Source organism: Mastigoproctus giganteus, chromosome 5 (genome assembly GCF_048544385.1).
Source record: "Mastigoproctus giganteus isolate SK-2022 chromosome 5, ASM4854438v1, whole genome shotgun sequence".
NCBI lineage: Eukaryota > Metazoa > Arthropoda > Arachnida > Uropygi > Thelyphonidae > Mastigoproctus > Mastigoproctus giganteus.
Genome location: NC_143579.1, coordinates 31,211,218 through 31,227,296, shown reverse-complemented (window position 1 = coordinate 31,227,296; position 16,079 = coordinate 31,211,218). Strand labels below are relative to the sequence as shown.

Here is a 16,079-nt window from a genome sequence, read left to right as displayed (position 1 = left end):
TGGCTCTGTTCTTTTCCGTCTTTTCTTCGTTCGTCGTGTCCACGCGGGTTTATTAATACGATGTAAACAAGAAGGCGAAGAAAGTTAAGGGAGGCAATTTACAAAGAAACGCGGCTTGCAGCGGTGCTCGGCTGTGTGCGCGGGTGTGTGAAATTGGAAGGAGCGCGAGAGGCTCACGTGTTATTTCTTGCAGCAGGTGCTATTGAGTGCAACAGGAATGGAAGAACCCGCCGAGTAAGACAGATAAGTTTACACAACTCCCACTATCTCGCCACCACCGCCCAGAAAAGCCTCCTCCTCGGATTATCTCTCTCTTTCTCTCTCTCTCTCGCGCTTTTGCGCGTTTCTACTTCCCGATTTTTGCCTTCTTTCTTCAACCACCCACGCTGTTTGTCTTCTGCTTTCATCTCTTTTTGTTTCAAGCTTTCTCGGTTTAATTTTTCCATTTCTCCATCTTATTTTTCCCAATTACTCAACTGATTTCTCCCCTCTTTGTGTTTCCCTCTTTCCTACTTCTTATCTCTCTCTCTCTCTCTCTCTCTCTCTCTGCTTCCTACTTTCCCTCTTTCTCTCTGCCTTTACTGCTTTCTTTTTATCTTTCTCTCTTTCTGCTTCTCAACGTTCCCTACTTTCTTCTCTCTCTCTTTCTTATCTGTTTCTTAGTTTCTTTCCTCTCCCTCTTTCTTTAATACTTTCTCTTTCTTTCCTTCTTAGTTTTCTCTCTCTTACCGGCTCTTTTTCTATCACCTTTTGTCCTACTCTCTTTCTGATGATTTTTGCCTCTCTATCCTCTTCTTTCTTTGCCATCTCTACTTTCTTTTATATTTCTCTTCCTTTCGTACTTTCTCTGTCTTTCATACTTTTTCTCTCTCTTACTGGCTGTTTTTCTATCATCTCTGCTTCTACTCTCTCTCTCTTTCTGGTGATTCTCTATCTCTCTCTATATATATATAATCTTTTGTTCTACTCTGTCTCTCTCTCCCTCAATTGAACAATTTGATCCACTTTAAGCCATCTTACGTGATTAACTTCACTTCGAGAAATGAAAATGCACACGTGTCCTTAATTCAAAGAAAATAGCTACAAAAACTTTGTTGATAATAGCATTAATATTGGAATTAACCATACAGTACGAAGAAGACACAGGCTTTCGCTGCACTGGTAAAAAAGTAGATAAGAAAATACAAATGATGTACTTCCCTCCTCATGTAGGTAATCATCCAGTTGATACTTGAATTTCTTCAAACTGTCAGCGTCAACTAACTGCTGAGGCAACTTCTTCCAGCAATTAACGAATTGCTGGCTAAAGAAAAACTTGATGCGATTCTTTATAGCAATGAAAATCCCGCCTTCATTCATTTTACTAACCCCTCAGAGCCAGAGTCTTATAAACTTCAATCAGGTATCCTCGAAGGTGCAGGTTGCCTGGCTCTGCAGTCCACATAATCGGAGTCTTTCCTCGTACGGTCGCCCTTCTGCCGATCTCACCACGCGAGTTGCCCGGCCCTTGGACCCTTCCAAGAAGCTCAATGTCTTTATTTGTAGGACCATCTAGTAGGACCACCTTTGGCCGGAAGAATTCCGGCCAAAGGTGGTCCTACTAGAGATTGAATAAAGGTTTCTAATTTTTTGGCTAGTGAGTGTAGAGGTTTATTAATACGCAGGTCTACAAAAGAAATAAATGAAAGCTATTATTCTAGAACCGAAAAGTGCTTTGTAAACACTACGAAGGTACATTTATTCTTCCTCCCCCCTCCCCTCATCGTCAAAGTTGGTACACAAATAGTTACAATCCTGGCGAGAGTTTTCGATTTTGACAATTTCTCTGAACCTCGTCTGCTGTGAAATAGCAGCGACAAAGACACTTTCGTCTGCTTTGTGTTTGCACAGTGAAGCGAACGCCATCACCATATAATAGCGCGGAATAGATAGACTGTACGTACGCCACCCTATCAGTCGGAAGTAATAGAGACATTGGTAGCACAGATTAGTTTTTAGCTTTCGATATATAAATGTATTCTGTTGGACATCATTGCGGGGGCATCTGTTTGTGTCAGACGCACGACGGAAGGTTCATTTCGTAACAATGACTCGCTTTATTTTTGTCCGTCATAACGTACGTATAATGGTACGGATATTTTTAAAAACTTTGTCATTAAACTACGGACGGAAGTTAGGATGGAGTCGTGATTACGATGTCTTAATGGAAAAACATTTTAACAACTTCTGTAATATACAGAAGCCGTATTATCGGAGCCGATACGAAGGAACAAGTGACCTCAGTGACCTCCATATCTGTTTAAACACACTCTGTCAGAGACAGTGCAATGTAATAGTGAAATTATTGATTTGTTTTGTACTGGCTAAGAGATATTTTTCTTCGACCTCAACCGGTATGGATGACTTAGTGTAAGTGTAACCTAACAATTACAGTTCTACTTCTTTTATTAAGTAAAAAAATTGAATCACCCTCTGTAGTATAGATAATGTACAATGGAATCTCTGTACAAAATCTCTGTACTTTAGAAATCTGTATTTTCTTACATTATTATAAAACCGGAAGTTCGTCATCTTCAGGGCTTCTAACAGGAAGTTCGTCATCTTCAGGGCTTCTAACCGGAAGTTTGTAGTAAGATCTTCCGGCTAACTCTTCCGGAAGTGCAGATGTATAAACTATTAATTGGTAATGTAATTGCTGAAGTATAAACAATACGTATTGCATTATTCCTATTTATAATCTATTATTAGATAAATTTAAAATAAGTAAGTTTTTAAAGAAAAATAGCCTAAAAGATATTAATATAAGGAAATAGATGATATATTTATTCATATTTATTCAATTACTGTAAGTGTAATCAGTACACCTCTTAAATTTTTCATAACTTAAATATAATAAAAGAAGGCCATTAACTGACGCTTCTTTCCGATTTCTTTAAAAGAAAAAAATGAACCGTAACCGGATATCCGTAAATACTTTTCTCTATACGACGCAAGTATGCTTCGCTTAACCACAGCGTTAAGAAAGCAACTTGTTAAGTGAATGCCAATATCCCATATATTCCCATGTTAAAACGTTAGATGCGTTCATTGAAGAAACAAAAGTAAAAAAAAAAGAAAAAAATACAGTAATGGTAAATTTTACAAAAATATGACATAGCCACAGGTGCCTAGCTAAATACTAGCGTAATAATAAGAGAAGATTGAGACCGTGCATCGTTGGTTTATTTAACGTGGAACTATCCCCTCTAGGCCTATATTCGTAGAAGCAAGGAAAATTGTAGATTGTTAAAAAAAAAAAAAGAACGTTTTTGTTGGTTTTTCTTTTTCTTTCTTTCTTTCTTTTTTTTTCTTTTTTTTTTTTTAACCTTAGTCCATCATAGAAAATGAGGCTTCTTCTGCTGGTGACCGAATTCGTTCAGAATACTCTGCCATTAGTATCCACAAGCATGTATATTACAAAAAATACAGGATAATTAATAATGAGTGCTGAATCCTTTGGCCTTTATGAAATCCTCTAGTCTCCTGGAACAATTTCCACCAGTTTTTTTTTTTTTTTTTTTTTGGGCTCGTGGACAGCTGTACAACGGCATTAACTATATCATACAGCGTCATGCGTACCGTACTGCTGCTGACATGTGTCCTAATTGTCTGACAGAGTATCGATGTCTGCTGCGACAACGTCGGCCTAAGTTCTGAGCGGACAATTCTTTCTAGGTTTGCAAATGGAGGCAGACTGGTTTCAGCATCAGTCAACCTCGATTTGGACATGTTTATCCAGAATAAAGAGGACCACTAATTTTGATTTAATTTGCACCGCCCTAATATAAAATGAAGGAATGAATTGTGTAAATAACTATAATAAATCATAATCGATTGCTTAAAAATAAGTTTAATATTAATGAAAAAATTTAAGCGTAAAAGTAACAAGTAATAATGTAATTCTTTATCCTGTTTGGAATTTTAATATTTTGGTTGTTTTGACGGACGTCATGCTATAAATTTATACTACGGATACACAAGGGTTACTTTATTTATTTTTAATGGTTCCTTAATTTATTTATTATTATTTATTTCGGTTTTGTATACATAGAGAGGACAAGAGAGCACCAGGTACCATCACAATCTGCACTATAAGAATTGCAAGACCCAATGTTCATGGATCAGTATATCACTTTAAAATGAATTTCAGATCTAATCGCTCTTGCGATTAGATTTGAAATTCCTTGCGTATTAGACAGTGTATCTAATAAAGTGGTCACTGGGTGTACGTTGTGCTTTCAACGATCAGAAATACCCTTTCTCCTTTAACTTTTGATTAATAAAGTGAGTAGTTGAAAGAATTAACAATTGCCTAGTCTGTAATGTATAAAGAGGAGCTCCTTTATTTTTATATTTTCCCTTTTCATGAGAAATTGGACCTTTCTTTTAATGGATGATAATGCATCCCTGCCTAACTATGCTAGTCAAATAATCCTTTTCATAGGGAAGAGCTGGTATGGATGGCCAGCCATATCCCTGAACTTTAATTCAATAGAGGATGCCTGGGACGCTCTTAGCAGAATTGTTAATTTCCTTCCTCTCGCTGAGTCCGCAGGAATGGAAATTGAAACACCCCAGAATGTTTCTTAGCTTTTTCAATACTAGTGTAGTTTCTGTGAAATACAGGATTCTGTTCCACATATAAACGTGCATTTTCTTGTTGTAATTATTACATTATAATACTGTTTAACTGTTTTACCATTTATATTATAAATTTATATATTTCGCATGTCTGCTATGTTTTGATTGATGGACACGATTATTGTCTCTTGGGGGTGGGTCGGTATTATTCCGGGTGTAACAGTGGTTAGCAGTCACGTGTCTCTTTTGGAACCCTACGATGGATCAGTGGGGTATTATTAAATAATATATATCGGAAGGCGGCTCCCTGGGTAGGCCCAGAACATTTATTTCCTGTTGTTCCATCAACAGGCAGACAGGTTGTCGGTCAGTCGTGTCTCGAGCGAAAGAATATTGCAGTTGCTTGTCAGGGGTTGACACGCCGCACGAGAGCCGAAGTTAGTTCGTCCGCCAAGTGTGAAAATCTCTATTATTTATGACTCGGTATTGTCGCAGTTTACCCGCCTTCCATGACAAAATGTTAACTCCCTCGCAACCTTGAGCGGGTACGTCACGGAATGGTACAAGGGGGGATTAATCGGAGCTCGAAATAACACGCTTACGATGTTCGATTCAAAGATTGCGGCGAGGTCAAAATGTCACAGTCGGAAATACGGAATACCGAAAACAATGAAATCGCAACAGCAGATCTCAATTTTAACAATTCAAATAAAAATATAAAATGGAAAAATTTAAAGTATCGATAATATTTTTTAAAAATATATATATTTAATAATAATTTCTTCAAATAACGTTATTAAAAATATATGTACATAATTATTCACATAACACCATAAAATAATGAAAGAAAATATTATTTTTTTTAAAAAAAGTAAAGAAAGTTGAATTGTTTTAAAAATTTATTTTAAATTATTTGACAATTTTTAATATTAACGAATAATTTAAAAGAAAAATTTATGCAGTTAAAAAATAATGTGATAAGCTTTCATTGTTTAGCACCTCAATTTTTTTTTATTTGTGGAAGAATTCGGAATTCTACCGCTAGGGTTACTCTATTTTGAGAATTTAACAGTTATTTGCGTTGAATTTGTGATCATTAACATTAGCAGAGGCGCAAGATACAAGAAAGCAAGCTTACACAGCATCAGCCAAAAGAAAAATCCATTTTCACCCATCCATTAGCTCCAAAAGTCTGTCCAGTTCTTCCTTGAATTTATTTAAGCTATCAACTTCCACAAGGACAAATAGGAGATTTTTCCTTCCCGCAATCAACTACCTCTGGATAAAGACAAATTTCTGTACAATCTATTCTACAACTGTCTTTCCTTAATTTGGATTTATGCCCCTCAGGTTTGTAATCTGAGCAAGAGGAAGAATCCTATAAGCACTGAGCCTGCTAAAACCATTGAAACCCTTATCATCCCGCAGGTGCCTGGTCTTCAGACTCTGCAATTTGCAGAACTTAAGTCTTTCTTCATAAGAGCAACCCTTTGTTCCATTCACTAATCTTGTTGCCCTTCTCTGTACTCGTTCCAGCAGCTCTGCATCCTTCTTGAAATTAGGGGCCTCCAGACCTGTATGCAGTATCAAGGAATGTCCTGACCATTGCCTTATACAAAGGGTTAATCACCTCCTTATCACTGCCAGCAAAATTCGTGTATATCATTGAGAATACCCGATGACCTGCTCTGGCAGCCTGTCTGCACTGCTCAGAAACTTTCATATTTGATTGCACAATTATTCCCCCTGTCATCTCACAGTCATCATCAACTATTATGAACTATTCCACATATGTATGCATAATTTACGTTTCGTAGCACAACCCTTCCTTTCCCTTTTCCTTATTGGTAATTATCTCTCACACGCAATTAATAAATTCCAACTACTGCTTAGAAAAGGTGCTTTTCTTCCTTTACAGGTTAACACATATCACTTTAGATCAGTTCTCTTACTTACTAGAAATTGCCAATGTCTATCAATCACCTATCTATCAAATCAATTACTATTTTCATCACCTTACACCAGTAATATTGTAAATCACTTAATTCTATCTTAGTTACTCCTTAGTTAGCATCTTAGTTACTCCTTAGTTATCATCTTAGTTACTTCCCGTTCTAATATAGGGAATGGTTTCCTATTTCTCTCAAGGTTTCTGGATAAAAAATAACATTTTCTTTCCTTTACACATCAACACATTACCTAAAATCTTATCTGTTATATTATCACATGTCAACACATTGTCTAGAATAATATAAGTTAACATGTTCCCATCCTACTACACCTATGATTTATTCTATTATTAATTCCCTTATATATATTTTTGTTCTTTATCCCTTTAGTACCCTTACATAATTTCACGATCATTAACTTTATCTATAATCTAACCCAACTTAACTTAATTGTACATTGCAAAAAGAGGTTTCCTTTTAAAGACACTAATAAACAATTTTCTCACAGAGTTTAACTTATGAGTCTATGAATTCGGGGTTCAATAAAAACTGGAACAGATTTGAGTTCCGAAATGGGCCTCTATTTTCAATTCTTTTGCACTCTGGGTTTCCTTCGTGGCAAACAGGCTTCTCACATCCGTTTCAGATCTTCTGGAGGACAATCTCTGCTTCGGGCTCTTGGACTGGACACTTCTTCTCGCGTAGGTTTCTCGACTCACAATGCATACCTGGCTCTCTCCCGACGAGGTCGGATCTAGACACACTTCTAGCTTCCTACACATTTTTAGCTTCAGAAATACAGCATGCTATTTCGTTGGCTAGACATGCCGATCAGCCGAAGATTGAACTCTCTCTACCTTTACTTTATACTTCAGAATTCTCACTCGTCCGCACTTCCCAAAAACCCAACTCTCCACCACTCTCTCTCGTTTCTTTTTTTCTCCCCTTTCTCACATCTCACTTCTCTAACCCAAATTCATCATGTTCTCACCTCCTCTCAGCCTCACTATCCCCCTTTTTTTCTCTTTCTTCATCTCGCTTCCACGAATTCCGAACACTGAATTCGAAAAAACATCAACCTCAGCCCACAAGTCACCAACTTTTTTCCGAACCCTCTTTTCTCAGCAGTTTGAACCTCCTCCCACAGGACTCTCAACCAATCCCAATACTCTACTAATTTCTCACTGTTTCCTATTTGCTAAATCAAAAAAAAAAAAAAAACTTACCAAAACCTTCTCCCTCATGAACAAACCAAACCCATGTCTTGTAATTGTCTTATTATTCTGTTTATTCCACATCCTTGCATTAACACTCTTTCATGTCTGCTCATCTACTCTAAAAATATCTATTTTCGTGTTTACACTCTCCTTGATAAATGTCGCTAACTTACCTAAATCCCGCCACAGTGGCGCTGTTTTCTTGAAGATAACGCCAGAGTGTCCCAATTCAACTAGCTATGTGGCACAGATCAAAGCGTTCTTAATTGCCTGTAATTCGTGTCTGATCCCAGTAACATTTTTCTCGCTTGTTTTCAAACGACCACTCCTTCTCTAGTAAGGGCCACTGTTTTGTTTACTCTCAGCTCACTCTCTTTATACTACTTGTTATTCTCTTCCATTTGACTGCTATTCATTTACACATCTATAACCTCCCTATTTCAAACCCAGTATTTTCTGACTTTAATTTGGAGTTTTGTATGAAGTCTCCAGGGGACCACTTGGTGTAACACCCGTCTAAACTAAGATAACTGGAGTGCCCCTTTTGGTAGAACTAAAGAACAAATCCCCTTGAGAGTTTAGAATACATTTATTTAAGATATTATATGGTATCAACAACTTAATCCTACTTATCAAAAGTTATTTAAAAATTACTATATAAAATTAATATTGTTAAATATATATTAATATAAATTTAAAAAAAAAAGTTTCTCAAATATAAATTACACGTATTGTTAAATATTAACGTTGTTGCATTATCAAGGAAGGTAAACATTTAGATTAGAGTTCACTTGTATGTCCAATATTCTCTGTGATCTGCGTGTTCTTTGCTACAATAAATCCAACAGATCTCATTGGAATGTCGATGGCCGTTTAAAATTTATAATCTCAGCCTATTTGAAAAGGAATGGAATTCTTTTTTTCCACTTTGTTCCGATGGAAACAGATGTAGGAACGAAGATCATTACTGGGGTCTTAGAGCAGCGTGGGTATATCCGAGCTGCATGGAGTTGGGTAATTGATTGTTACTGAAACCCTTTGATTCAAATAGCTCACTTGTACGTCTTTTACCAATACGTTTGCGACATGATAAATTACTTCAGATAAAAGAGGTTTTTTTGTTCGTATTTCAATGCATTTGTGATATATCAGTCCGCCTAAACGTATTTGGAAATTCCATAAAAATAAATAATGCATGTTTTTTTCTCTGCTCCTTTTTCTACTCTAATTGATATACGACTGTAAGTTGGAAGTTTTTTTTTTAATGCTAAGAAGAAATCATCTGGTTTTTTTCCTATAAAAACGATACATAGGACAGTATCCCCTACTATATTGAAGTTTCGATGCTATTAACATTGGGTTTTAAAACTGTACACAAAATGGCATTCAGATGCTTTCCTAGAAAAGAATCCAAATGACATTTCCTTTTTTTCCTGAAGGATGTAAGGTTTTTAGGTGCATTAGCAACTTAGGCCATACTGCGCAGTATATATCTGTAAATTTTGTATATTCTGTGGTCAATTTGTAGTTTAATGGACGGAAAACCCGAGTTTTGGGGAGAAAAACCGTGTTGCCCTCATCTGAGACCAATTAACTCAGCCACGTTGTGAAAACGACCCATAAAAATTCCTAGCATCATTGATAGGGTTTGAACTGAGGTGTTTTCCACCCGATGTGGGGAGGAAGGTGATTGTACCAACTGTGCTACCCACGAGGACTTTCCTCTGAAGTTGAAGATGACCTGAGGGTTTCCTCTGAAGAAGACCTGAGTTCAGAGTCCTGTCGATGATGGGAGGAGTTTTTATACGCCTCATTCACAACGTGGCTGAGTTAGGTCTGAGGCGAGGGTAGAATGGTTTTTTTCTCCCGGAAACTCGGATGTTTCGTCCATTAAACAGCAAATCGACCACAGAACATCACAATAGACAATATACATGGAGTTTCCATTTGAACAAAGTTCTGAGAACAGGATATATGAATTAGAGAATAGATGATTTTGAGAGCTTAATATCTTACAAATTATCATGAAAAAAATTGTATGTCAATGTCTTATGCAGTTTCTAAAATTAATTGCTTTGGTAGAAGGAAGAAGATGAATGTCCAGAAAACCGATATCGTTCAATAATCAACTTTTTGACCAAAGAGATCCATGAAAGAATCGCTACTGTCTTTGAGGAAGTATCACCCAGTTATGCTACTGTTACAAGATAGTTCGCAGAATTAAAAACAGGATGGAGTTAAACGAGGATGATCCAGGATCTTGTCGGCGTTCTGAAGCAATAAATTTTGAAACGACTGTCTTCGTTGAAGAAAAAATTTTAGAAAACACGAAAATTAAATTGTCTGAACTTGAGAAAGTACTTAACATTTCCCATGAAGTATTTTAACAATACTTCATGAGCATTTGAGAATGTACAAAGTTTGTGCAAGGCAAATTCCCATAAATCTTTCCATTCACACAAACATCAGATGATGGAGTCATCAAAAGAGAATTTAAAATTAATTCTTGCTAATCCAGATAGATTTTTATTCTGGCTGGCTACATTTTTACAATCCTGAATCCAAATTAGAAACCATGCAATGGAACTCCAAGGGATCTCCTACCTCGAAATGATTTTGAACCCAATCATTGGCTGAAGAAGTAGTCTCAATTTTTTTTAGGAGACAAAGGGATTGTTGTTGATTGCCCTCCACTCAACACCACAATAACAGGAGAATATTATGCCAGCCTTTTACCAAGGTGACAAGCTGAAATTCGAAAAAATAGATTATTGAAGTTGGGTCATCGTGTTTTTCTTTTCCAGGACAATGCACCTGTGAACAAGATAGGATTTCAAAAGCTAAAATTCACGAATGTGGATGATTTGAACAATTTACCCCCTTCTTCCCGGTACACTCCATATTGCTATTATTTGTTTTGCGACCACAAGTCTTATCCTCACGGAACTAACTTTAAAGATGATCAAGAGTTAAAAGCAACTGTGGAAGCTTGGCCTGATGTCCAACTGGAAGAATATTTTTTTTTTGTAGGATTAAACTCTTTGCAGATTAAATACAATAAGTGTAGTGAATGTCTAGGTAAATTCATTGCCAAAAAAAAAAAAAAAATTGGATTTTGCACCTTTCTTTTATACTTCGTTGTCAGAACTCTTTGACCATCTCTCATAGTGCCTGATCTAGCGAGACAGGATTTTCATGATAGTAATAACATTCGCCATATAGTGCAAGGAAGCCACAGGCTTTTGCTGCACTGGACAAAAAAAAGTGCATAAGAAACCAAATGTATGCATCCTTCCTCACACAGGTAAGTATCCAATTCACCTTTGAATTTATTCAAACTCCGAGGTTGCCCTCCCAGGTAGCTGAGGCGAAATTTATTTAGCGTCAGCTGCCCGGGAGGGCAACTTGAGCCAGCTATCAATGACTCGCTGACTAAAAGAAAACTTCCTACAATCTAATCTAAACCTGAAGCCCTGTAAGTTTAATTTATGACCCTTGGTTCTGGAACTTTTTTCAACAGTGAAAATTCCACCTTCATTTATTTTACTAATCCCTCTCAGACTCTTAATAAACCTCAATCAGATCACCTCTGAGGAACTGGTTGTCAAGCTCTGTAGCTCACATAATCAGGGTCTTTCCTCATATGGTTGCCCTTCTGCCGATCTCACCATTTCAGTTGCCCGTCTTGAGACCCTTTCAAGAAGTTCAAAGTCTTTTTTCAGATCTGGTCTCCATATTTGAACACAATATTCCAAATGTGGTCTTACAGTTGACTCTTATGCAACGGGATTATACCCTCCCTGCCTTTAGAGAATGTTCGATAAATCATCGATAGGACACCATGGGCTTTCTTGGCTGCCTGTTTACACTGTCAGAAAACTTCATATCTGCCTGTATTGTAACTTCCACTTCTCTTTCCTCCTCCACTGTTTTTAATTCAACCCCACCAAATGTTTAATTTAATCGTAGGTTGCTATTCCACAAGTATAAGACCTTGCATTTAGCAGCATTCTCTGACTATCACTGAAGTGTGTTCAAGTCATCCAGAAGGAGCGCTGCTTGGCACTGACCATTGATAATGCTGCCAATCTTTACATCATCTGCAAATTTTGACATCATGCCTTCTATCTCTTCGTCGATGTCATTTATGAAAATGAGAAACAACAGTGGTCCAAAAACCGATCCTTGAGGGATCCAACTCCTGACGTTACAGCAATCTGAAGAACATCCATTAATTAAAACCCTCTGCCTTCTGCCCTGCAGCTAATCAGCAATCAATTTTTAGAATTTCTCCATTATCCCAACATGTTCCAGTTTGATCTGAAGTTAATGATTTTTCAGGTCTGGAAAATATTTGCTTGGAAACTGATATTACTTCTCCCAGTCCTCCGAATCAGTAAAAATAAATCAAATATAGAAAAACAACACTCCCAGATTTCGACATATATTTACCCCCAGATTTATTAAATGAAGAATTATAAAAGAGAAATGTTAAAATAAAGAAGAATATATGTTTCTAAGAGTGAAGTTGGTAACTACAGATCGGTTAGTCTGACTTCAGTGGTAGGAAAAATGTTAGAGGCAGCGATCACTTATTGGAAAAAAAAATAGTTTTCGTAAATTATATTTAATTAATTAAAAAATTTAAAGTAATTCTTAAATGTATGCTGCATAAGATAAATTTAATTTAATCTTAATATTTTTGTTTTGGTTGGTATCATGAGAAATAAAAACATTCCACCTTTTTAGACTGCTACCAAAATAGCAATTTCCGTAAACTAGCATAATATGATAAAAAGCAGTCGATGCCCTTCCTAACGAGCCCCTCCCCTCAAAATAAAACACCTGAAAGAATGCACGAAATACTGCAATTAGGAATCTAATTCTGTTAGGCATATCATAAAGCAAATGTTGTAAATATTTAAGGAATCAAAGGGAGTGAACAACCTACATTCAGCTTTTCTATTGATAATTACAATTTTAAAAATTTAAAGTAATTACCCTATAGTTTCCTAAATAATCCACAACACAAGGCAGTGTCACATCTCTCCCTGCCGCTACAGTAATATTTGGAATTGGTTCGGCAAAAGCAGGATCTTGGTGTTCTACAGGGGGAGCTAAAAAGAAAGACAAAAAAACAGAGAAAATCTAAAACCTTTTTACTTAATAAAACTATTTATTTAATTAATTAATAACTATTAACCAATAAACAATGCCATTAATGGAGCGCTGTTTACTCTAGAAGAAACAGCTTACCCTCAAATTCATTATTTACGGCACCTGATGATGCGTGAACCTGCAGCGACACCTTACGTCCAAAACCCGAACTACTATTTTTAACCTCTCGAAGAATTTCAATTGAGCTAAGTAGCTTTCACCAGTTATAGTGACGTCACTTTTAAAGGATGACTCGAGCATTGGGGTGCGGTATTGTACCAACGCATTTTTCAAGCGACGTCTGCCGGCTAATTGATTTCTTAAGAATACAATTCCTGTCATAGAGAGCAAAAGGAGTGCAGAGAGTGACATATCGAAGTAGTTGAGGAAGGAAGGCGACATGGGACGAAGCTAATGCGAAGATTGCGACTGTGCTATGCGTCATCAGTCATCTGGTGTAGCGTAAATAGTTCATCTGTCTTGCTCCTCGCTGTACTAACGTTATTTCGCTAGAGACAGTCCTGTAATTTAGCAAATGAGTAGTCAAATACACGCTATTGAATTCGGGTCTATTAGATTGCTATCTCTTTGTTCTGAGAAGGGACTTTGTCTGTGATCAGCTCGTAAAGGGATTAACTGTTAGCTAGTTAGCAGGTGGAACATTTAGAATTAGTGATTAACTGTCTAATTTGCTGCCATTGATTTTTCTTTCTTTCTTTCTTTCGGCACAACTAAACGTCTGTGACCTTCGGAGGTCATCGTCGATGTGAGCAGAGTTCCAGGCATTTTCACCGGAGTCAGTGACTCAAGAAAACATTAAATAGATTAGACAATGCACTCTTATCGTGTAGACAAAGAAACATTAAGTTTTTGTATATTTTATTACATTCTTTTCGTTAATCTTGTGGATAACTTTAACATTTCTAACGAAGATACAGCGATTGTAATACTATACTTGGCTAAAATATACATTGTATGACTAAAAGTAATCGAACACCCACACAGTTAGTTGCAAAAAAACGGACTAATAATTAAAAAGCCTAATGCATAGTTGAGTCCCCTACTATGACCCTCGTGATCATGATTATAGGACCCTCGCTCTGCGATGTAGAACGTTGTTGTAGAACATTGATAAGAGTCGTTTCTGGTAATGCATAATTTGGCGTTTTGGACATTATATCCTGGGAATTTCTACTCTTCCTGAAGATGATCATATCATGGATAAGAAGAGTTTGTGGTCCAAAATGACCAACTTATGGCAGTCCGGCTGATCTCTGGAAGCAAAATCGAAGCCGCCAGAAAATTTGCACCTGACATCAGCTTCTTAACCAACCACACCCTGACCACCGTGTTTACTCCGAACCTGAAAACCACATGGCCAGTCTTGCTGACGGGCCACGGCTCCATCAAGCCCTACCTAAACAGTTTGGAATAGTCGAGGATGACACCTGTATCTGCAGCGGGAAGGAAGAACGGGCTCATCTCCTGCACGGCTGTGTGGCTTACCTTGACCTCAGGCAACAACTTCTCCTTCAGACCAATCTTCCAGACCTTAATGAGCTCCATTCTCTGATTGTAAATAAGGAAGTTTTCAGAGCTTTCCTAGAAATTTGTACAACTCTCTTCAAGCGAAGAAAACACCGTCTGACCACTGCATCCACACCTGTCATCTCACAGGCTCTCAACTATCCCGCTCATCTAGGACACGCCTGAATACAGTCTTTTCCACAATCAGGCATGAAACGTCGAGATCATTGCAAACCCTTTGGGGTAGGAGTTCATCGCAGGCCATTATGTTGGTGTTAGTTGTCAAATTGTCCCAGGATTTCCCCCATCTCAGCTGGTGTGGGATATCTCTATGCAGGCTTCTCTCTGTGCTTTCACACTCCCTCTTTTGAGAACGAGTGCCTTCTCCTTCGATCTCTCGGTGCTCACTCCTGTTTCTGTCTCTGTTATCAACTTGCACTCTTGCTGTCCTTACTCACCCTTCCCAAGGGTTTTCGCCTACTAGCGGATTCTGATCTCCTGCTCGCCTGAGGGACTTTCTCAGTGTCCCTCAGTGTAGTTCCCACTATTTCTAAACACTTTTTATCTCCTTCCCTCTATCCTTACTTCATTTTTAGGTCATCTATCTCCTTCCTTGGCAAGAGGGATAAACCTTGACAGGCCTCTCTCTACTGTCCTGATCCGACTCCTCGTGCCGTGGACGGATGCTGGAATACCCCTTCCTGGTCAGTGAGCCTTCCAGTACCTAAGTGGCCAGATGAACAACACAACAACAACATTATATTCACGATACCCACATTACTCACACCTTCATCTGGACTTGGCAGATTTTGTTACTTCACAGAGACACTTTTATGAGGTTTTGTGGGGGAGGGACCGCTGGTACCTCTGGCAGATACACATTATGTCCGAAACATCCAAGAAGGCAATGGAACTCATGGTTTCAAAGATGAAATATCAGGTATCGTAGGCGATACCTCGTCTTCCATCTTTGAATAACATCCTCCACGTCGATTTCAGTAGGGTCAATAGGTCGCAGTTGAGCGCACAATTCAAAGCCCATCCAAGGTTAAAAATCTGTAAGTTCCGATTTAAGATCTAACTACACTCACTGGGCAAATAATTAGAGAACTATTTCAATTGGCGTCAGCAGATAATTAAACGTACGGTATGCAAATGTAAGTTGTCACATGATATATTCACAAGCTCTTTGATATCAGATAAAAATTGTACGTTTTCCTGGATCTTCTTAGGCGAACCAGTGATGAGAAAGATAGGTGACCTTTCCAATTTTCAGAAAGGTTATATTTTTTGGGAGCACGTTTAGCAGAAGCCACAACTGAGAAAACAAAGGAAATCACTGTTCGAAAGCAACCATCTGAAAAGTTGATGAATTTGGATTTGTTTTATATGAAAGCCACTTTCTGTAAAAAAATCTAAAGATTCGACTGGAGTGGTGCAGTCAACTCCAAGACTGAACTGTGGAACAGTGGAATCGTGTGGTTTGACTAGCTTCGATTTACATTTTTTTGCATCAGTGATAGGGTGAAAGTGTAGCGTGAATCTCGTGCAGCCAGACTGTCTCGTCTCAACTCAAGCAGCTGGAGAGGGGGGTATAATGGTATCGGGT

The 16,079-nt window shown here is 37.7% G+C and overlaps 1 protein-coding gene across 2 annotated transcripts in view; it reads right to left on the bottom strand.

Annotated features, from left to right (window-relative positions):
- LOC150085280 (lachesin-like) overlaps positions 1-16,079 on the bottom strand; it is a 189,007-nt gene that overhangs the window by 27,492 nt on the left and 145,436 nt on the right. For both annotated transcript variants that reach the window (XM_090373124.1, XM_090373125.1), the window contains one exon: positions 12,788-12,903. In XM_090373124.1, coding sequence (XP_090229250.1) covers positions 12,788-12,903 — 116 coding nt within the window. The remainder of the gene's footprint in view (positions 1-12,787; positions 12,904-16,079) is intronic.